The 22,619-nt window shown below is 43.6% G+C and overlaps 1 protein-coding gene across 1 annotated transcript; it reads right to left on the bottom strand.

The window, feature by feature from the left end:
- Nucleotides 1-1,659: 1,659 nt before the first annotated feature.
- Nucleotides 1,660-5,893, bottom strand: si:ch211-191i18.2 (uncharacterized protein LOC564095 homolog). Its single transcript, XM_062410319.1, has 5 exons — nucleotides 5,754-5,893; nucleotides 4,205-4,288; nucleotides 3,901-3,992; nucleotides 2,586-2,676; nucleotides 1,660-2,218 (listed from the first exon to the last, which is right to left on the bottom strand). Exons 1-4 carry the CDS (start codon nucleotides 5,818-5,820, stop codon nucleotides 2,602-2,604), a joined length of 318 nt encoding a protein of 105 aa, XP_062266303.1. The 5' UTR covers nucleotides 5,821-5,893; the 3' UTR covers nucleotides 1,660-2,218; nucleotides 2,586-2,601.
- Nucleotides 5,894-22,619: the final 16,726 nt, after the last annotated feature.

Below are 22,619 nucleotides of genomic sequence, written 5' to 3'. Positions count from 1 at the left end.
GTGTCTCTTTGTCGTTAGTTTGTGTCTCTTGTTGTTAGTTTGTGTCTCTTTGTCTTTATGTTGTGTCTCTTTGTCGTTAGTTTGTGTCTCTTTGTCTGGTTCTTGTGTGTCTTTGTCGTTAGTTTGTGTCTCTTTGTCTTTAGTTTGTGTCTCTTGTTGTTAGTTTGTGTCTCTTTGTCTTTATGTTGTGTCTCTTTGTCGTTAGTTTGTGTCTCTTTGTCTGGTTCTTGTGTGTCTTTGTTGTGAGGATGTGAAATGATTTCCGATAAACGAAGACACTTTGTGTTGAAACTCAGAGAAACAGATTCATTAACAGCTTCCTGTTTGGAGGTCAGAGGTCGGAGGTCAGAGGATTGTGTGTCTCATTTGAATGTTGTGTGTCGATAAATCTCCCATGATGCTCGTCACCTGGAGGCAGCAGCTGATGACGCAGGAGGACACAGTTTTGCCCTTTTCTTTGTCTGATGGACGTTGTGGGGACCTTTCATCTCCTCATTAAAGGCTAAATGTCAAAGCGCCGCTCAGCCGACCAATCAGAAGCTGGTATTTGTAAACGAGCTGAACTCAGATCAGATGAAGTGTCGTGTTCCATGGAGAAGCTTCAAAGTTCTTATTAATATCAACCAACTTTATCTTTTATCAGTTGTTCAGGGACGTTCGGTCGGGTCCTGTTTTACAGCTTGTGAATAAACAGCTGAGATAAACTGACGCTGATTATTCAGAGAAGAAGAAGAAGAAGAAGAAGACGACAGGAAGCGACCTTCACAAGAAGAATGAGCTTCAAGTCAGAGAAGATCAAACCGTCCAATGACATGCCTGCTCAGCCGTGACATCACTGACAGGGGCGTGGTCACACAGTCCAAGTTATTCACACATGAACTCATCATTACTGACGTTGTGGGGACCTTAACTTGTTACAGTGTGTGTGTGTGTGTGTGTGTGTGTGTGTGTGTGTGTGTGTTTGTGTGTGTTTGTGTGTGTATGTGTGTGTGTGTGTGTGTTTGTTATCAGCTCACAGCAGAGTTTCACTGAAGGTCACAGACGAAGACGAAACACACAGAGGATCCATCAAACACCTTTCATCCTGCAGGTGTGTGGGTGTGTGTGTGTGTGTGTGTGTGTGTGTGTATATATAACAATATATACGTATATATATGTTTACATATACATTTACTTCAGTAAAAGCAGTAAACTTCGGTCATTGGGTTATTTTGTTTCATTATTAATGTGAAGTTTATTTTATATTTCAGTCGGTTTCTTCTCTTCTCCTGTAAAACTAAAACATTTCGATTTTCAACAATGGAACAGAAGTCGTTTTCAGTTGTGATGATTCAAAGTGAGGAGAACAAAGTGTGTGTTGTCGTGCAGATTCGTCCTGGACTCAAATACCCGTGGAGCCCGAGGCGTCACCGCCCGCTGTGCCACCGTGACACTGACGGACTGGATCCTCGTTAACAGACACATCAGATCACAATCAATCCACAAATAACTGTAAGATGTGACCCTCCGGGCTCCTGTAGATTTACTCCAACACACAAAGGATCAATTCAAAGTCCAACTTATGATTCTGACAGAAACTCAGAAATAAATCTGATTCGATGTAGAAAAGATCAAATAAAACTTCACTCGAACACGACTTGTAAAAACTTGATTGAATCATCAAGGTTCATATTTTTATTAAAAAAACAAGACAATCAATCAACAATTAAACAGTTCTGGATAGAAAATCGCTCAATCTTTTTTTTTTTCTATCTTTCAGTAACAATTCTGTAATTTACTGTCAAATTTGTGAACTTTCCCCAAAACACATATTCTTTGTGTGGGATTTGTTGTGTGTGCAACAGGAAGTGATGAACCTCTGAACTTTCTTTAGAAGACGCTTCAGATTAAAAGATCACAAGAACAACCAGACAACCAGAAACTTGGAAGAGACGCTGGTTTCCAGAGTGCTGCTGGTTTCCAGAGTGCTGCTGGTTTCCAGATACGATGGTTCTTCTCCCCGTCAGGTTTATAAGATATTTATCCTCAGAAAATATAAACATGCAAGCTCATTCATATTATTTGTGAATATTAATACTTAAATTAGTACTGCCTCAAATAAAAAAGTGATAAACTGTGAAAACATGTGATTAAGTTTAATATTTATCAGAACCGTTCTGATAAGGGTCTGTGATTGGCTGAGCTCCACCAGGATCCTCCCACCTCCGACCGGATTGGACTGAAAAGCAAAAGAAACAAAAACCCGTTCAGAGTCTCATCAGCAGGTCGAGGCCCGTGAGCGCTGGTTCCATTAAACTCTGTGTTAATCTGTCTGTAATTTAATTATAATTTAAATGTACTTTTCATATTAAACTTTCCCCTGAGAATCCAATTTCTTTTTTATATAAAAGTACAGTTTATGAATTATTTAAAAATGAATTAACCAAAGTGTCTCTCCCAGATTCTTCATTTAACGACCGCTGACATCACTGTTTATCATGTGTGTGTGTGTGTGTGTGTCTCTCATAGTGTGTGTGTGTGTGTGTGTGTCTCTCATAGTGTGTGTGTGTGTGTGTGTGTGTGTGTAGGCTGTGTGTGTGTGTGACCTGCTGAGTGTGTCTCTCATAGTGTGTGTTGTAGCTGCTGCAGATTCACACTGATCATGATCATCAGGGTCCAGAAGAGTGTCCTGATTGCCTGCAGACACACACACATCATTGGATAAACACACAAACACAAACAGACAAACACACAAACACACACAATAATGGTTAAGAGTTCATGACACCTTTTCTATAGATTTGACGTAAAAGTAAAAGTTTCTGAGCTTTGTGGATCTGATTTGTGAAAAAGAACAAAGTGAGTTGTTCTGTGAGACTGAGGCTCCTCTTCCTCTTCTTCCTCCTCTTCCTCTTGTTTCTCCTCTTCCTCTTCTTCCTCTTCTTCCACTTTTTCCTCATCTTCCTCTTCTTCCTCTTCTCCCTCCTCTTCCTCTTCTTCCAACTCTTCCTCCCCTTCCTCTTCTTTCTCCTCTTCCTCCCCATCCTCTTCTTTCTCCTCTTCCTCTTCTTCCTCCTTTTCCTCTTCTTCCTATTTTTCCTCCTCTTCCTCCTCTTCCTCCTCTTCCTCTTTTTCCTCTTCTTCCTCTTCTTCCTCTTCTTCTGCTCTTCCTCTTTTTCCTCTTCTTCCTCCTCTTCCTGTTCTTCCTCCTCTTCCTCTACCTCTTCTTCTGCTCTTCCTCTTCTTCCTCCTCTTCGTTTTCTTCCTGTTCTTCCTGTTTTTCCTGTTTTCCTCCTCTTCCTCCTCCTCTTCTTCTGCTCTTCCTCTTCTTCCTCCTCTTCCTCTTCTTCCTGTTGTTCCTGTTCTTCCTCCTCTTCCTCCTCCTCTTCTTTTGTTCTTCCTCTTCTTCCACTTCTTCCTCCTCTTGTGGAGGATGTGTGAAAGTATTTAACATTCATTCTCTCACATTGATTTAAATAACTCTGATTTCTGGGACAATGTGTCATTAATAGTTATTTGAAAGTCAAAGTGTTCTTCTTCTTTCAGATGTTGTGAGTTCAGCAGGAGAAACGTCTGATGAGAAGGTTGGCTAAACGAGGAGCTGTCCCTGATTGGTCCAGATATTAATTTCTATATTAAATCCAGGAGACGATCAAACATCAGACGTTTGACTCTGGTTTCATTTCAGCGAATCGGAGTTCGAAGAAGTTTCAGGTCATGGTTAAGGTTAGGGTAAGCCTAACCTTAACCTTAACCTTAACCTTAACCTTAACCTTAACCTTAACCTTAACCTTAACCTTAACCTTAACCCTCTTTAACTGTTTAATTGGAAAACATTGTTGAGTTTAATTTGACCTTTAATAGAATATTTCAGTGTAAGATAATTTATTTACCTTTATAAATAGATCTGTGGTGACTTACTAGAGAAACAGGAAGTGAAGAGCTGTTCGGGACGTCCAGGCTCTCGATGAACGGTTCCGTGAACTTCTCCAGGTCCTCACTGCTGCTGTTGCCTGAGAACAGAGAAACACCTGAGGAACACTCATGACCTCACCCAGATCCAGAGCTTTTGATTTGACAATGATTCGTTCAGAAAAGTTCATTCTATTGAACTTTACAGTGAAACCTGGTCCGAGACGTTACAGTGTGAATACAAGTCCGGCTGCAGATAGAAGAACACAAAGAGCTTCACAGGTCACTGGTGGAGTCACAACGAGGCTCTTACTGTAGAAGCTGTACTCGAAGGTGGCGTTGTAGTCGGAGTCGTAGTCCGAAGCGGGAGTGTAGTCGTAGTCCTGAGCCTGAGACACTGAGAACACATCACACCTTCATGTTGGAGCTAACGCAGGGTCCTCCTGCTTCACGCCATGCTAAGCTAGGCTAACTCTAGCTTAGCACTTTGAACTGTGAAAGTACCTAAAAGTCGTGACTGCTTGTTAGCAACACATTAGCTCTGTGGCTAACTTGAACGGGTGTGTAGGTGTCGAGGAGGAATTCAAACAGAACCAGAATTTGATGAATAAATTAGCATTCCCTCTACGGTTAGCATAAAACAGGTCAAACACATTGTAAAACAAAGTACACGCAACCATTCCTCACACACACACACACACACACACACGGAAAAAATTGACCTGTAACTGTAACTAATGTGAGATTCTGTGGGAAAGGGTCATAAAATTATACGACCTCGTTACCTTTAATAGGACTCCGTGTGCAGGAATGTAAACGAGTGTAAACGAGTGTAAACGAGTGTAAACGAGTGTAAACGAGTGTAAGAAATCTGTGTGATTCTGTAACATTATTGTTACAATTACAAACTGATGGAAAACACAATGTGACAAACTCCACCTACAGTTATTTGATAAGAGCACACACACAAGCACACACATACACAAACACACACACACTCAATATGGGAAATGAGGGGGTTGGATTTCACTTGTTACCAAACAGGAAGTGTCATCACTAACAACCTGTCAATCACATCCGTGGAGGAAATGAAAACCAGGTGACACACACACACACACACACACACACACACACACACTCAGAGACAGTGTGGGCGGGACTATAATCTCTCCAGAGGAAGAACGTGAAGAAGACAAAGCTGAAGAGGAAAAGAAAAGAGGAGGAGGAGGAGAATGGACAGAGGACCCAGAGAGTCAAAGGAAGTGAAGAAAATCAAAGGTGTGGGGGGTCAGTTACAGTGGGTGTGGGGGGGGGGGGGGGGGTTGTTTAAAGTCCCATGATCCAGAGAAACTTTACAAAAACCAGCTGTTCTACACACACATGTTTGTACTTCTGTCTTAGTGAGGACACTCATTGATATAATACATTCTCTAGCCTCCCCCCCCCCCACAACCTTAACCATCCAAACCTAACCCTAACCCTACGACCAGGTCTTAGCCCTCAAACAAGGTGCAGACAAAATGTCCTCCCTCTGTAGGTCTATGCTTACAGCGGTCCTCACAAAGCATAAGTATAGGAACACTACTGAAGTGAAAGAGGTGCCTAGTTACACTTCAGAGGAGAACCAATCAGAGAGAGGACCATCCCTGACCAATCAGAGGACGAGCGAAGTGTCCAACAGGAACTGAAGGCTTCACAGTGTGATGTTTCTGCACGTGTGTGTTTGTTGTCAAATCCATTCATAACTTCATCTACAACTAATGTGAATATTATTACTACATACTACACAAAGAACAGGAATTAACCAGCTGCACACACACACACACAGACACACACAGACACACACAGTGTTTGAGACTCACCAGCCGTCAGCAGCAGGATCATTGAGGCTCCGCTCAAATACACAGAAAGAAAACTGAGACTGGACATGACTCAATGTAGAGAGAGTTACTGAGTGAGAGACAGAGACAGAGACAGACATGTGATGTCCTCATCAACTGAGTTCTGAATGAACACAGAGAGAGAAAGAGAGAGAGAGAGAGCAAGAGAGAGAGGTGGGAGGGAGTCATTCTGGTGTTCCTGCCAAGTTTTTTCCCATGAAGAGAGAGAGAGAGAGAGAGAGAGAGAGAGAGAGAGAGAGCTACAGTTACTATAATCTATAACCTATGATCTTTAATCTATAATTGATCATCAATAAACAGACGGACCACGCCCTCCATCACCTGCTCACACTCGGAGCTCCACCCTTCAATCATTGACCAATCACGTGGGCTCTACATGATTACAACGTGTGCTCAAGGTGTGATTCAGTTCACACGCTCTCAAACATCTGCAGCTTCCTGTGTCACAGCTGGAGGTCAAACAATAGAGGCCAAGTCCTATTTCCAGTTTCTACTGTTCACAATGGAGTTCACACGGAGACACGCCCCCTGCTGACGTCAGCACTGATGACACATCTAATGTGGGCTAAGAGAATAAAGGTCGAAGCTTCATCCACACATTTGAAACTAAAACATTTCCAATTGAAAACAGTTGAGTCTTCTGCTGATTTTCTGTTTAGGGACATTCCGTGTTCTGTTTCCTGTTTTATTTTGAAATGATGCTCCTTGCGTCTTCAGCTTGATTTCTGGTGTGTTTGACCTTTGACCCTCGACTCGTCTTTGTTAAGTTGTTGGTTCACGCTCGTCTTGATCTTCGGTCACATCTTGTTTCCGAGTGTTTTCATTCTTCCACCTCAGATTTTGGTTGGTACTTTTGTAACTTTTGTTTATTTGTAGTGATACATGTAAAGTATAAACATTTTAAACATAACCATTTCAACATAAATCAATTAAAAAATGAATCATTTCAAATAAAAATTGAAAACAAAAGCATAGTTGTGTGAATGAAGCCTCAGTTCTCCTGCAGCTGGAGCATTAGCATCTCTTGTGAGTAGCGTTAGCATAGTGATTGCACCTGTAGGTGGTAACAGACATTAACAAGGTAATGCTAAGCTACTAAGTCCCCTCCTGCTTTTATTCTGAAAGGATTTTCTATATAAATGCATGTATTCACTTACTGTAATATGATCATAATATACATGTAATTTAACTTTATCCAGGTATTTGTATTTCTTGCTATTTAACATCAAATGAATCTGACAATAAAGTAAAATAATTTGGAACAAAAATTAAGTTTTATTTTTGTTTTAGTTTAAAAAGTGAGTACTTCATGAACCATTAAAAAACTTTACATTAAAACAAATAACTAACGTAACTAACCTTCACTCTTTAACATAACAGGTACTTTCACTTTGGATACTCTTGTGTACATTAAATTGATATTACTTACTACATATTATTATACTGTAACTAAGAACTTCTTCTGTCTCTCTGTGAAACAGTTTTTATTCCCCCTCTAATCTGTGGAAGTGACTGTGGGCGATCAAACCTCTGATAATCTCCTGTAATCACAGCTGACGACATAAAACACACTTTTCACTCAGTGATAATCTGAACAAACGTCTGAGCTCCGAGGAGCTGCTGCTGTAATCTGCTGTAATCCTCACGTCGGTCTCAACAGATCCAAGGTCTGTGGTGTCAGCAACAGGAGAAAAGACTCGTCCTTCACCCAAATGCTTAATTTGTGTTTATACTTAAAGCTGCTTCACATTGTGATGAAGAGGTTTAACCCTGAGTTCACCACAGGACGACAAAGAGAAAAGACACAACCAGAAACAAGACAAAATACACATGTTGAAATGCATCGTGGGAAACAGACACAGTCATTCATCACATAAATCCCCCGACTAGAATCCGGTTCAGACATGAAGTCTCACACACACACACACACACACACACACACACACACACACACACACACACACACACACACACACACACACACACACACACACACACACACACACACACACACACACACACACACACACACACACACACACACACACACACACACACACACACACACACGTGTGGAGGTCAAATCGTCCCGAAATCTTTACCATCATGCAACTCCCAGCTGATGGACATGTCCTCGGGGGGGGGGCGCTGCCTTGCCCCAGGGCATGCTGGGAAAGTTGTGTTGTTCTCATGGTTTCTAAATTTAACTGTGACAGTGGCTGAACTGTGTGAGACACCTGCTGGTTTTAGGCTCCGTGTGGGGACTGTGTGTGTGAGACTCTTGTTTATGCGTCATCACAGACTGAAAAAGAGAAATTATAAAATAAAGAAATGTAAAGTGACTAAAAATATGATGAATGATTGTGACACTGAACATGAGGTCACCGTGACCTTTGACCCTCAACCAACACATCAACTTTCATCTGAAAGTTTCTGAATATGAAGAACTACTCTTCTCAACGTATCGTGTTCATAAGAACGGGATGACGAGCAGAAAAGTATAAAACAAAATCTTTATGGGTCAATTGACACAATACAAAAATATATTAAAGTTAAACTGAAATAACATTTGGAAACTTCAGTGAGTCGACATCAGACGTCTTCCTCCAGTTCATCAAATCTAAATCTCTTTCTCTCACGATGAATCCTAGATAATATCCAACTGAAGCCAGGTCCTCCATGTTAGCAGATCAACGTTAAATAAACGTTTGTCAAAGATGACTTCTGTCATTTCATGTTTGATGATATAAAAACAGGCAGCAGACAGGGGGGGGGGGGGGGGCAGCAGCTTGTATTAATGGTGCAAAAGAGGAGGAGGAGGACCAGCCTTAGCTATAAACTCTACTCTTAGTTCTCCACTTCCTCTCTACTCTCCATCTTCTCCTCCTGTTTCTCCTCCTCCATCACCAGCAGCATCTCCAGCTCTGGTCCCGGTCCCGGTCCTGGTGTCTCCAGCGGCTGGATGAGAGCCTCCTTCAGGACTTTAATCATCCTCGCTGCCTCACCTCGATCCTCCACCTGCTGCAGGTCACACACCGACTGGAACGACCTGAGGAGTTAACATGGCCACAGAGCGTTATTACCACAGAAGAAGAAAAACTCAAATCACTTAACTGGTCACAAGGAACGATTCTCATTAAAAACACAACCATCGCAACAGTGAGGTTCTAAAAGTAACGCATGTCATGAGGACACGTGTCCGCCGCCTCCACGAAGAGGAAGAAGAAGAAGAAGAAGAAGAAGAAGAAGAAGTTCTGACCTGCGGAGGACGTTTGTCTCTGAGTTCAGAGTCGTACAAACTTCACTGAGCCAGCAGCTGAGAGTGAGAGCCAGCTGATCCAGACCAAGACCGTCCAGACCCCCCTGAGACACCAGCTGGGTCCAACGCACCTGGAGGACAAGGTCCCAACGTCAGAGTGACATCATCAACTGAGTCAGAGGAGTGGGAGGAGTGGGAGGAGTCAGGGGAGTGAGGGGAGTCAGGGGAGTCAGGGGAGTCAGAGGAGTGGGAGGAGTCAGAGGAGTCAGATGAGTGAGAGGAGTGGGGGGAGTCAGAGGAGTGGGAGGAGTCAGATGAGTGGGAGGAGTCAGAGGACAGTACCTGCAGAAAGTCCCTGAGTACCGGCGTCACACAGACGTCAAGCGGCTGCAGACGACAGCAGCATCCTGATGGGATGACGAAGGAATCTGTAGAGATGGAGGACAGGTCGTCTCTGAACTGGTTGGTCAGGTGACCTCGATGGACGTCCACCATGAGGACAGACTCACTGTCACATCCCAAGGCTGCCAAATGGGGGCGCCACACCTACACAGGTACAGACAGGAGACGTTTGAGGAAGATGATGGGTGTTAAAATAAGAACGTGGAGGAAGTTTGGATGAAAATAAGTCTTTGATGACAGATAGTTAAATTTATTTGACTATGTAATATGTTATACATATATTCATATTATTTGATTTAATATTCCCCACTCCTCCACCCTGAAAACTGGTGCTTCATTTAACTTTGACTTTAATTTGACTATGTTATATGTTATACATATATTCATATTACTTAATTTAATATTCACTTGACTGTGTTATATGTTACAATGTTATGTTACATAGTATGTTATTTTTTTGTCATGTTGTAAAGTCGCCTACTGCGTAGATGTTTGCTGCCATGTCATAAGAATTTCACGGCTCCGATGACGCTGTCATTGGTGCATGTGACAATAAACTTTGATTTGATTTGATTTGAGATGTGACTGAAGACAAAGCATTTGGAAAAGACTAATATTTGCATCATAATAATAATAGTTAACAATAATAATATTTGTTATTATTATTGTAAAGGTGTATGTGTAAAGGCTCTGTATGAGCTTCTTTCTTGGACCTTGTTGACCCAGATGTGCAGACGCTCTTGGTCGGTGAAGCCTTCCTGTCGAGCCTCCAGCAGAACGTTATCAGGGAACCCTTCAGGAACATGTGATGTAGTTCCCCTGAAGAACACCAGGGGGGTCAAGATGGTCCCATTGGACACGGCGCAGAGGACAATGTCAAAAAGAGGTGAGTCTCCAGGGGAACCACACAGCTGGAAGGCAAACTGGTTCTGGTCGTTGAAGGAGTCCGAGTCGATGAAGATGGAGAACTCATCCATGCATCCGACAGAGTGAAGAGGAAGAGCTTTACTGTGAATCTGCAGCAGAACAAAGAGACGTGGTAAAATGTCACAGACAACAGAAGGTTACTACTCAGTGTGAAGGAGCTAGTGACATCATCAGGTGTCCTATATGTGGACGTACACAAGTGGACCTGCGTAAAATGGAAGGCAGGATATTTAGAGACACCTAGTGGTGAAGTTACATATAAGAAACCCCTGAGCCCTGAAGACACAGAGGAGGAGGTTTCAGAAAATCTGTTCGTGTCTAAAACATCTCCACTCTTTTGTTGACGTGAATGAAAGCTGACCTGAGTTCGTAGCGATTGTATGATTGTTTGGATTTTCTTCTTGATTTTCCTCGGCAGCACCGTCTGGCTGCTGGCCTGCCGACCGGCATCATATCTCAGCATGAAGTCCACAGTCCAGTTGTAACAGTCGATCAGTGGACTGTCCTCTCCCAGAATCCCTCTGGCCCTCTGCAGCAAGACGTCTTCACTCACGACCAACTGCTGCTCTCTCCAGAGCAACAAACTTTCTGCCAACTTCTCCGTCTTCCAGCACCACGTCCTGGCCCACAGCCCTCGCTCCAGCTGCCGAGTCCAGGAGCAGATCAGTCGCACAGACGTCTTGCAGCGCCACGGTGCCTGAGAGACGCCGTGACAGAGGGAGGAGAGGACTTCTGCCAGCTGGGAGACGGACAGAGGGGCGGCCGGAGGCTGAGGCCCAAACAGGGAGAGATTGGAGGTAAAACAGGAAGTTATGCCAACAGAGAACATGCATCTCTCACATCTGCAGCTTCAGCAGCGTCCTCCTCACCTGCTCAGGTCGTGGGCGGGGCCCCAGGAACGTGATGGTCATGGCAGGCGGAGAGGACAGGGGTGAGGGGGAGGTGAGAGGTTTGACCTCCAGCTGGGTGGAGGTCTTACTGACAGGCAGGAGGTGGATGGGGATAAACGCCCCATGGCGCTGAACACCTGGTGATGTCACACTGTGAGGAGAGGGGGGGAAGTTGTGCGTCTGCTGAGCTCCGTCAATGTTCCGATCTGAAACAGACGATTTGAACACTCAACTGTTTGCTGTGTGTTACTCTGCTGCCACCTGGTGGTGTGCTGAAGCTTAAACTTGGATTTAAACTGACAATTTGACAATTCTATGAATATCAAATTCTAGAAATAAACTAGTAGGTTTAAATAAGGTAAAATGAAAGGAATCTAATTATGTTCTCACAGTCACTGTGTGTGTATGTGTCCGTGTGTTACCTGTGTGTACTCTGCAGTCATGGTCAGGTCTCTCTATCAGGTGATTGGCCATCACGTCTCCTCTGTCGGAGCAGAGGGAACATGACACACACTCCAACCTGTGAGACAACCTGAAACACACAGACACACAGTACAGTTGTTCTGATATTTTATTTGATACGTGAAGAGACATTGACTTCTGTTCATCACAAACAGGAAGTGAAGGTGATTAAACGGCGGTGGCTCGTTACCGTGGGCCTGACAGGAACAGGCTCTCGTACTTGGGGCTCCCCCTGGAGGTTGAATGGTTACTGTGAAAACATCACATCAACACAATCACACAACAGTTTATTTAAGCTCAGACCAGAAAAGATCATGTTACATGTGTGAACCGGTTCTATTCCTTCACAAGAATGACGTCATGTCAAAAACATGTAAATTACACATGAAAGGAGCGAAGTCAGTTATGTTTGTGCTGAAATAATAAAGACGTCAAATAACAAAGGTCAGGATCAGATGAGCTGAAGCTAACGACCAGACGCAGACGTACTTGATCATGTGGTTGGCGTACGACGTGGAGCAGCACGTGAGGAACCTGCAGAAGGAGCAGTGGACCACAGACGGGAAGTGAGAGTCGAAGTCGTGAACGACAGACAGACACTCGACACAGTGCTGGAGAGGCCGAGAGACACCGGCTGCTGTACTGGAACAGAGAGAGAGAGAGAGAGAGAGAGAGAGAAGGGGCAGATTTAGAAACTGACAAGGGAACAGTGTAACTCACAATGTGAGCTCAGGACAGAACCACAGACACAGAATCCGTTAACACTGACACTCTGTTGGGTTTGTAAACTCATCACTGATGCTATGGTTTCGCCTGGTGGAGTTCTCCAGCGTCTGAATCAGAGACTCATGTGAACTGATCTGGTTTCAGTTTGAAACTCTGGTTTGTGTTAGAGTCTGGACAGAAACTTTAGTAAACGATGACTCAGACGTTCTCTTCCTGATTGGTTCTCATCAGTCACATGACTCGACTAGCAGCGCTGAACACAAAGCGTTGCTAACACTTCCGGTCAGTTACACTTCCTGTCAGTAGCACTTCCTGTCAGTAGCACTTCCTGTCTGTTACACTTCCTGTCAGTAGCACTTCCTGTCAGTAGCACTTCCTGTCAGTAGCACTTCCTGTCTGTTACACTTCCTGTCAGTAGCACTTCCTGTCAGTAGCACTTCCTGTCAGTAGCACTTCATGCCTGTTACACTATCCTGTCTGTTACACTTCCTGTCAGTAACACTTCCTGTCAGTAACACTTCCTGTCAGTAGCACTTCCTGTCAGTAGCACTTCCTGTCTGTTACACTTCCTGTCAGTAACACTTCCTGTCAGTAACACTTCCTGTCAGTAGCACTTCCTGTCTGTTACACTTCCTGTCTGTTACACTTCCTGTCAGTAGCACTTCATGCCTGTTACACTATCCTGTCTGTTACACTTCCTGTCTGTTACACTTCCTGTCAGTAACACTTCCTGTCAGTAACACTTCCTGTCAGTAACACTTCCTGTCAGTAGCACTTCCTGTCTGTTATACTTCCTGTCTGTTACACTTCCTGTCAGTAACACTTCCTGTCAGTAACACTTCCTGTCAGTAGCACTTCCTGTCTGTTACACTTCCTGTCTGTTACACTTCCTGTCAGTAGCACTTCCTGTCAGTAGCACTTCCTGTCAGTAGCACTTCCTGTCAGTAGCACTTCATGCCTGTTACACTATCCTGTCTGTTACACTTCCTGTCTGTTACACTTCCTGTCAGTAACACTTCCTGTCAGTAACACTTCCTGTCAGTAACACTTCCTGTCAGTAGCACTTCCTGTCAGTAGCACTTCCTGTCTGTTACACTTCCTGTCTGTTACACTTCCTGTCAGTAACACTTCCTGTCAGTAACACTTCCTGTCAGTGACTCGTCACCATCACTGCGCCTCCTTCAGAAGAGTTTCTGTTACTAAGCAACCGGCTGCAGAGGAGACAATCAACTTCCTGTTTACATCACATGACCAGTGTGTGTGAAAACGTCATGTGACATGATTTTTCAGGTGTGTGGTCGGAGCCTCTCACTGATCCAAAGACTCGAAGCTTCGATCCGATCATGTGAATATAAACTGTCCAGGTGCGTCGCAGTACCTGAGGTTGGCCAGTAGGCGGCCCAGACTCTCCACTGGTTTCCTCTTGGGAACATCCTGTGGCGGTGGGGGTTCAACATTTACCACCTGGAACCCAAAGACACAATCACAGAGATGAAGCTTTTGAATTTCACAATCTGCAGCTCAAATAAGTTCTGACACAAAGCTACGAATGGTCCCAGTCTACACAGCAACCGCAGCTGAGGCTTATGGGTAATGTAGTCCAAGATAAGACCTGATCTCTTAGGACAGAAACCTGCAGCGTTGTCTGAGGTGATGAAATGTGATGTGTTTGAATCCTGCTGCCTCAGGAGGTCGTCTAGCACATGACATCTGAACACATGAGGTCAGATGTTAACGGCCTGAAGTGACTTGCCTTGCATGGAACGACAGCTTTCTTTATCGCTTCTTCACTCTCAACTCCTTCAACCACAGAGTATGTCCTCACAGTCACCTGCAGACACACACACACACACACACACACACACACACAGGAGTTGTTCAGCTCTGAGACAAACAGCAACGTCAGATAACACCATGTGACCTGGAGGTGACGTATACCTTGGTTCCAGGCATGAGTCCAGTGAGTTGAGGAGGTCTGACATGGGTTTTGTGATGCAACAGTTTGTGTTCCATCCTTTCTTTAATGTACAGGAAGTTAAGACGACACTTGTCACAGCTGAACATGTGTTTCTTCTGAAACACACACAGTTTTGGAAAATGTAGTTTTAGACGAAAACATTAAAGCACCATTTCTTTTACAGTTTACACAATTTAAATCCTGTTGAGATAGAAACAACGATTTGTCTTCATGAATCTGAAATCACTTTAAAATGAGAAAATCTGACCTAACTTCTGGGTCACTGTGACCTCTGACCTCTTATCAGGTCATCTTTGAGTGACAACTGGTCAAAATGTGAAGAAATTACCTAAGGACAGACTTGAGATATCATGTTCACAACAGGACGTGTGTGACTGTGTGTGTCTGTGTGAGTAAGTGTGTGTGTGTCTGTGAGTAAGTGTGTGTGCAACTGTGTGTAAATGTGTCCCTGTAAGTGTTTGTGTATACCTGGTGTTGGGCAAAGTGCAGCTGGTAGCAGGTGTGACTGTGCAGGACTCGCAGACAGTACTGACAGAGCAGGTGCTTGGTGTCACCATGAACTTCCTGAAAGTGCGACCACACGTCGGAGTAGAAGGACGACCTGAAGTCACACACCTGAAGCACAGGTGAGAAGCCGGAGGTCAGAGGTCAAACAGAGCCACGGTGGAAACGTGTGAGCAGCAGTCGTTGTCGTCGTCTCACCTGGCAGACGTACGGCATCTCTCCTGGTTTGTGAGTGTTCTTCATGTGCCGGAGGAAAACTGGTTCACTGCCAAACGCTAGCTCACAGATTCTACACACAACTACACAACAGACACACAGCATGAGGAAACAACACACTGACATCAAATAAGTCAAGATTACACATCACACAGCAACAAGACGTCTTGGCTGTCAACTCCAGGTGTCAAGTATAGGTCACGTGTGTGTGTGTGTGAGAGTGTGTGAGTGACAGAGTGTATGTGTGTGAGAGTGTGTGAGTGTGAGAGAGTGTGTGAGTGACAGAGTGTGTGTGAGAGTGTGTGAGTGACAGGGTGTGTGTGTGTGTGAGAGACAGAGTGTATGTGTGTGAGAGTGTGTGAGTGTGAGAGAGTGTGTGAGTGACAGAGTGTGTGAGTGTGTGAGAGTGTGTGAGTGTGTGAGCTACAGACCTGTGGAGTCAGACTGACAGTGGACAGCCTCCTGGTGGCACTGCAGTTTGAATGGAGATGGAAAGTGACGGAAACAGTGAGGACACAAGGAGGATGAGTATCTGTCCTCCGGAGACATCACGTGTTGCTGCATGTGTCTCATCAACCTGAGAAAGACAGGGACACTCACTTCGTATTCTTTGCTGACAAACTGGAAGGTGATTTCTATTAAAATATAAAATATCAGTAAAAAAAGTATCTGCAGTAGTGGAGACAATGTATGAGCCTTCAAAATAAAACAGTTCTTTACTGGAGGACTTTAACTCTGAAAACCAGGATGAGATGCTCTTTGTCCTTCCTCAGTTAATCTGTGGTGCAATTTAGAAGTGAAGCAAATTTATATCTTTTTATGGTTTTGTCCATAAAATGAAAAATGTATTTTGATGTTTTCAGAGTCTGAAACACAAAGACATGAATTTCTAAATGAATGTGTAATCAACTCGGCTCGTGAGCGTCTGGAAGCAGCAGAAGTTTCTTGAAGGAACAGAATAGACGGCAGGACTCAGTGAGTGTGTCACGTGTCTCACTCCAGGTTGTTGCACAGCGTCATGGGACAGTGGATGCAGCGGTACGGTCCAGTGAACTTTCTGCTATGCTGCTCGGGTTTGGTGGAGATTGTTCCTGCTGCTGAGCCGTAATAAAAATCTTCCACCAGTATCACCAGTTTCCCCTGAAGGGGGGCCTGGGCGGCTTCGGCTAGGTCCTGCTGGCTGCTGCTGAGGTCAGAGGGGTGGGCGGTGCTGGTGAACTGGTCTGACAGGAAGTCATCAGACGATCTGCGAGTCCTCTGCAGAGGAGAGAGGACGTTAGACTGGAGGAGGCAAACAGGAAGTAGATGAAGAGCGTCAGCAGCTTAAACTCACAGCAGGAAGTCCGGATCCCATCCTGGAAACTCTACTGCTGCTCTGAGAATCTCTGGACACTCGGGACGTTGTCTTCTTCTCTCGGCTCCACATGCGAGATTTATTCTTCCTCTTCAAGTTCCTCCAGAGGAGGAGACTCTGAGCAATCTCAGGGCTGCACAGCTAGAAAGGAAGAGAAAGATGAAGAGAAGCAGAAGGGGGAAGACAAGGAGGAAGACGAGGAGGAAGAAGAAGAGGAGGAGAGGTTATTCTGGTCGTGACACTTTATTCTCCTTCTATAGAAACTGATTAAAGCACTCAGAGCTCTGGAGCTGAACGTCTGTGATGCGGTTGAACTTACACACATGAATCCTCTGAGCTCCGGGATGAATCCGTACTGAGACAAACAAACAGTGCAGGCGGGAGGAGACTGTGGCGCCAGCTGACCTGAGCAAACAAACACACCTGGTTCATCTCACAAACAAAAGACGACGAGAAACTTCCTCCAACCATCTTTAGAACTCTCAAAACTTTCTTCTAAATTCTGAATTGACTGTTTGTGTTAAATGAAGCAGGTGACATAATGATGATAATTCTCTATGGTTTGAATACTTTAAATAGAATCCAAAGATTCACATCAGACCCCCCCATTATAACCACTGTCAGTAATCCTAAAACCGATTATATGTTTGACGAATTGTCAATAATCAAGCAAAGATACGTTATTTATGTTTTTATTTTGTATATATGTTGGTTGGATGTTTGTTTTGATGCTTGTACAACAAACAAGGTACCTTGATATTAACTGAGTTATCAATGCTGAAGAAAACCACTGTTCCAAAGACACGTCTTTAAAGTTTATAACATTTTGACACATCAACATATGACAGTTACCAACTGATGACGACACATGTCCGGAGTTTGATGTCACAGTTTTTGGGTGAGGGTGAAACTGTAGTTATAGGACATGTGAGTGATGACTGCAGTTTATTTTTTAAAAGGTTGCAGGAGCGTTGGACGAATGACGTAGTGAATGTTATGTTGATGCGAGTCATAAGACTCTGCTCCATCACATGTATATAGATTATGTGTATTAATCTATTGTCAACTTAGGTAAAAATCATTATAAATAAAATGTCCTACTTATCTATTTATATTTAATTATCTCCAGTCAGAATACATGCTATAAGATTGTGGATCATCACAGAAACAACCCATGTTTGTCAGCAGAGTAAGATTAACAAACAGCTGGTTTGAAAATCTCAGCATTCACATGTGTTTCTAGGAGATGAGACAACTGTCCACATCTGTCGAGGTCAGGTGACCATGTGCTGACCATAAGCAGTCAACTGTGTTCTTGTGGTGGATGATAACCAGTTCAGCCCATTGACAGAAAATAAAGAGACTCAGTCAAACCTTTGTGTCGCAGCTTCACTGGAGCTGCAGGTTGGCTGGAGATGGGAGGAGGCTTCTTCTTCTTTGACGCTGGCTGTGTGGTCTGTGTTGAGGTGAGTGACAGGATGGGTGTGGTCTTCAGGTTTGTCAGAAGCGAGCTGGATTTGAAGTTCATGTTGTGGTTGTTTAATACCGTCTGGGCTGCTTCACCTGAGACCACTCCTGCACCACAGACACTTGGAGGTTAGAAAACATGTCGTGTCTAAACTGCGTCTTTCTGAAGAGAGGCGTACCTGTGATGATGGGGGTGGAGCCTGCCTTCGGTTCAGGTGGCGCAGCAGCAGGTTTTGGAGCTGTACGTGTGTTTGAGGTGGAGAACAGGGAGATGGTCGTGTTGATGTGACGACTTCCTGCAGGACTGATGACCGTCACAGTGATGGGGATCTCTACTGAGGTGAAACCGATGGCTGAACCATTGGGCTGAGAATACAGCTCCAGCTCTGCACCGCTACCTGAATGATCGACATGAAGATAAAATGACGTCTCTGCTCCGACTCAATGGATCCCCTGGTTTGGAATCTGTAGACTTTCCCTGTCATGATGGACACAGACTGAGCTGTACTGACCTTTAGGCAGCAGAGGAACCATCTGACCGTTCATTGTTAAGTCCAGAGGAGCATCTGAAGGCTACACACACAACACACACACACACACACGCGCGTTGAATCACAGACTACAGCAGTGGTTCAAAATGTAATCTGATTCGTCAGAAACTTGGTTACCATCTCTGTGTTGTTAAGTGTGGTGGGGCTGCAGCTGTTCACTGGTTGGAATGTGATGGGAACGATCCTGACTGGTGGAGGTTCTTTTGGCTGTTGTTCCATGGGACAGACAACAGTCCTCACACCTGCAGAGACAGAGTCGTGTTTGAGTCCCCGTTCACACCTGGTGTTCACCCCTGTCTCAGCATCTCCAGTGTTCAGGTGGGAACACATCGAGGACTCACCTGAGAGGGCACCACTCAGGCTCCATCCACACAACTCATTCACCTGATGTCCACACTACTCTGGTGTGGTAATGAGTTGCGTGTGGAGGAGACGAGATATTGTACCATATTGTCTTTTACCCTGTTCCTGATATTTATGAAATTCTAATGAATCTGGTAAATACAATAAACATCATAAATAAATTTGGTTAAATATGTGATCCACTCACTCACTATTCAAACTCAGCCCATTTTAACTCTTCACCTTCATCCTTCTCTTTTATTGCCTCTTGTGTCCGAGGCCAAACCTCCTGCTCCTCTTCATCACACTCCATCAGCAGGTCTCCACCTGCAGCTCGCTCCACCTCCATGGTCCCCTCCTCACCTGCAGAGGGAGACACAACTGGTGTGAACACATCAACGTGCGACTCGTACAATTCAGGTAAGTTGTGATATCCATTTCTAGGTCCAAGGTCATGTAAAGATGCCCCAGTGCAGCGTCTCTGACTGTATTTGAGGAGGTTCGTCTTTTCCAGTGTTGCCTAGCTCCACATGTGTTGCGTCTACTTACTGTTGTTCTGTGATGAAGTTTACATCAAGATATTTTCTCTAGAGTTCTATGAGACTAATACATTGGTTGTTATATATTGTCAACAACTATTATCTTTGATACTATGATACAAAAACAAACCAGATGTAATGACAGAACCTCCAGTGACTTAAAGTTGCAGTGCGTAGAATGTAGTGACGTGTGACGTGGCAGCTGAACCCCCCCTCACCTCATCCCCTTAATACAGTCAGTAACACATCAAGAGTTATTTTATATAACATCTCTGTCATTTACCTTTAATATATGAATTTATAAATCACACTGGTTTCAAACTGCTCTTCATCTCTGACAGATCATAAGTGACTGTCTATTGTCATTGACCAACATAATACAACTGACATTACTGAGTATAAAGAAATATAATGTACAGTCACACTAAAGAATGAATTAGTTGATGGATAAACTTCACGTTTGTTTGGGTGCTAGCTCTTAGTTAGCCTAGCTGCTGTGTGAACACTAAGATTCTGTTTTCTCTTTGTCTTTAAAGAAGATCAAATTTAATAAATGTTGAAAACTTAAATGTTTGAAAGTTTTACATTTGAATTATTAATCTATGAACTGACTCAGAACCGAACAAGCAACTTCCTTTAAACGGTTAGCAATCCCAGCCAACATGCTAATGAAAGCAGACAGGCTAGCAATGTTAGCATGAACAATATTTACATTTGGTCTACTGATGTCAACACGATGTCAACACGATGTAAACATGAAGTAAACAAAGTGTGAGAGATTATTTCATGATGCTGAGCTACACCCCCCCCCCCCCTCCCTCAGCCATTTTACCACCCACTTAGCAATGCTAGCAGGCTAGCCCATCAGCTAACTGGGTGACTTAAAAAACTCTGCATGATATCTGAATAAAAAGTGAGGCGGGTGCTCGCTTACCTTAACCGGAGACTTTAACTTTCAGATGAGAACTTATTCTCCCGTTAATTGTGTTTTTGACAGAGTTAGTGAGTGAATGAGTGCAGACAGGAGGGCTAGCAGTTAGCTGCTAGCACCGGGCACACTGTTTGAGGCTGCTCGGACTGATCACGGCTCTCACCTCGTATTCCTCCGCTACGTCCCCGCCTCCGGCTGCAGTGAGGACACATGCACCACACCGCGGCGGATGGATATCACCCCGTGTTGGCCCAAAAGTCACTTTTAATAAACTGGAGTAAACAAAATATGTATCTCATTTAAAATATAAACATGTTGTTATCTGAGATTTACCTTTAGCAGATTTATCACGACGTGACGTCAATTCAATCGCGTTCAGCAGCGTTGTATCCCCGGGTCGAGCCGAACCACAGCTGCGTGTAAACCATCGTCCCAACAAATAGATACGAACTTAAGTCAGACTTTAACAGCCAGTTAGGAGTTAGCGTGATCCGGACCGCCGGACCCGGGTCGGTGCCGCCGGACCCGGGTCGGGGCTTCATCTTATAACGCTAATAGTGGAGCATGAATTAGGCTTAGCTAATGATAGCCTATGTAAGCTAAGTAACGTCGCTAAAGTATCAACACTTTCCCTTTAACGTCCAGCTACATGATGCTAATTAGCATCTGAACACATGCTAACAGCTTGAAGTTCAGTGAGACAATAGTTACTGATGTTTATAGTCATAGCTGTGATGCTAGCTAGCTGCCTTTGGCTAAGTATAAATATATATAAAGTAACGATCAGCTCAAGTACTAATTCCCGTGTGTTCATCACATTCTATAGCATGGGTTAGCTCAGGGCTCAGCTAAACGGCTAGATAGGCATTTTAAATATATTATTAAATTACAGCCTCCATCATTTTGAGTTGAGTTGAGTTGTGGATTTTTATGAATGATTCAAAATTAATGTGCACAATTTCCACTAAAAAATAGAAACTTTATTTGATAAAAACTGAAGCTAGCTGATAAGCTAACATTCATCTGAATCAAGCTGATGATAAGTTACCTGAACAGGCCTGTATTGCTTTGATTATCGTCAAAATCTTTATGTACGTATCATATAAAATTCTTATTAACATTGATAATAATATTACAGCTTGTACAGGACAAACCAATCCCTCTTTCTGTTCAGTCTCTGACACGTTGACGTGTTCATCAGCTCGAAATGATCCACGGCTCAATGTCAACAAAAACTACATGTACTGTTCATCCAGAGTGAAAAATAAAATTGGTTATTAATTTCATAAATCCCTTTAACATATAATTAAGCTGACGCTTTATCCAAAGTGACTAACAATAATATGTTGAGACTGTATTAAGTTCAATTCTGAGGTATTTCTATTTCCATCACATTTCACTGCAGAGGAAAATATTGTTACTACACAGTTTATAACAGAACATTCATTAGTGTTTCTAATGTGTTGTTCCAGTTTATTGGGAACGCCCTGCATGCAACAGTCCTGTAATAAATCAAGAAGGTTTTAATGTTCACTCTGCATTCAGAACGTAAACTATAAATAAAGATGGACAACATGAGTTCAGTGGCTCCGTCCCAACCAGAGTCCCTGAGGTGGATGAGGCCCCACTGCTCCAGCCACAGAGTGCTGGTCACCTGTTTCTGATCCAAGTTTATTATTATAACATGTACAACAATGAGTAAGAACATTTCCCTGGACCCTTCATAACACACATGACAAGTGTGAAGGTGATAAGTTGAGTGGTTCAGAGATAGGGAAGATGCTTTACAGAGCATTTGGTCTGATTCGCCCTCACTTGTGAAGGCGTTGTTCCTCCGTTTGTGTGCTTTGGCATCAAAATGGGTTAAAAACATGAAGACTGTGAACAACATGTATTAATATGTTTAAACAACACTGACTCATCTTCATGATATTTCCATGATAACAAAGAGCGAAATAAAACTTTTGGGCGTGACAGACATATCTAAAAAGTGTGCATGTTAGCCGTACATCATCTGTATTGGACAAAGAGGGAATAACAAAAGTAACATTTGACAGGTTCACATTAATTACTTATTTTTTATTAGTAGACTTGTAATTGATGAAGTCAGAAACTCTATCACTTTACAATCAGGCCTGTGAGTTGTGTTTCCGACCTGAGAGGACGTCAAAGTCTCCAAATCCTATTTCCAATATGTCTGTGACACACCGTAAACACACAGTTAGTTTCAGCTGTAAATTTAACAACAGGCTTACTAAAAGAACAACAACAATAATAAG

The sequence above is a fragment of the Platichthys flesus genome, chromosome 17 (genome assembly GCF_949316205.1).
Source record: "Platichthys flesus chromosome 17, fPlaFle2.1, whole genome shotgun sequence".
Taxonomy (NCBI): Eukaryota; Metazoa; Chordata; class Actinopteri; order Pleuronectiformes; family Pleuronectidae; genus Platichthys; species Platichthys flesus.
The sequence above is the reverse complement of the archived record's forward strand: the minus strand, read 5'-3'. Positions and strand labels throughout refer to the sequence as shown.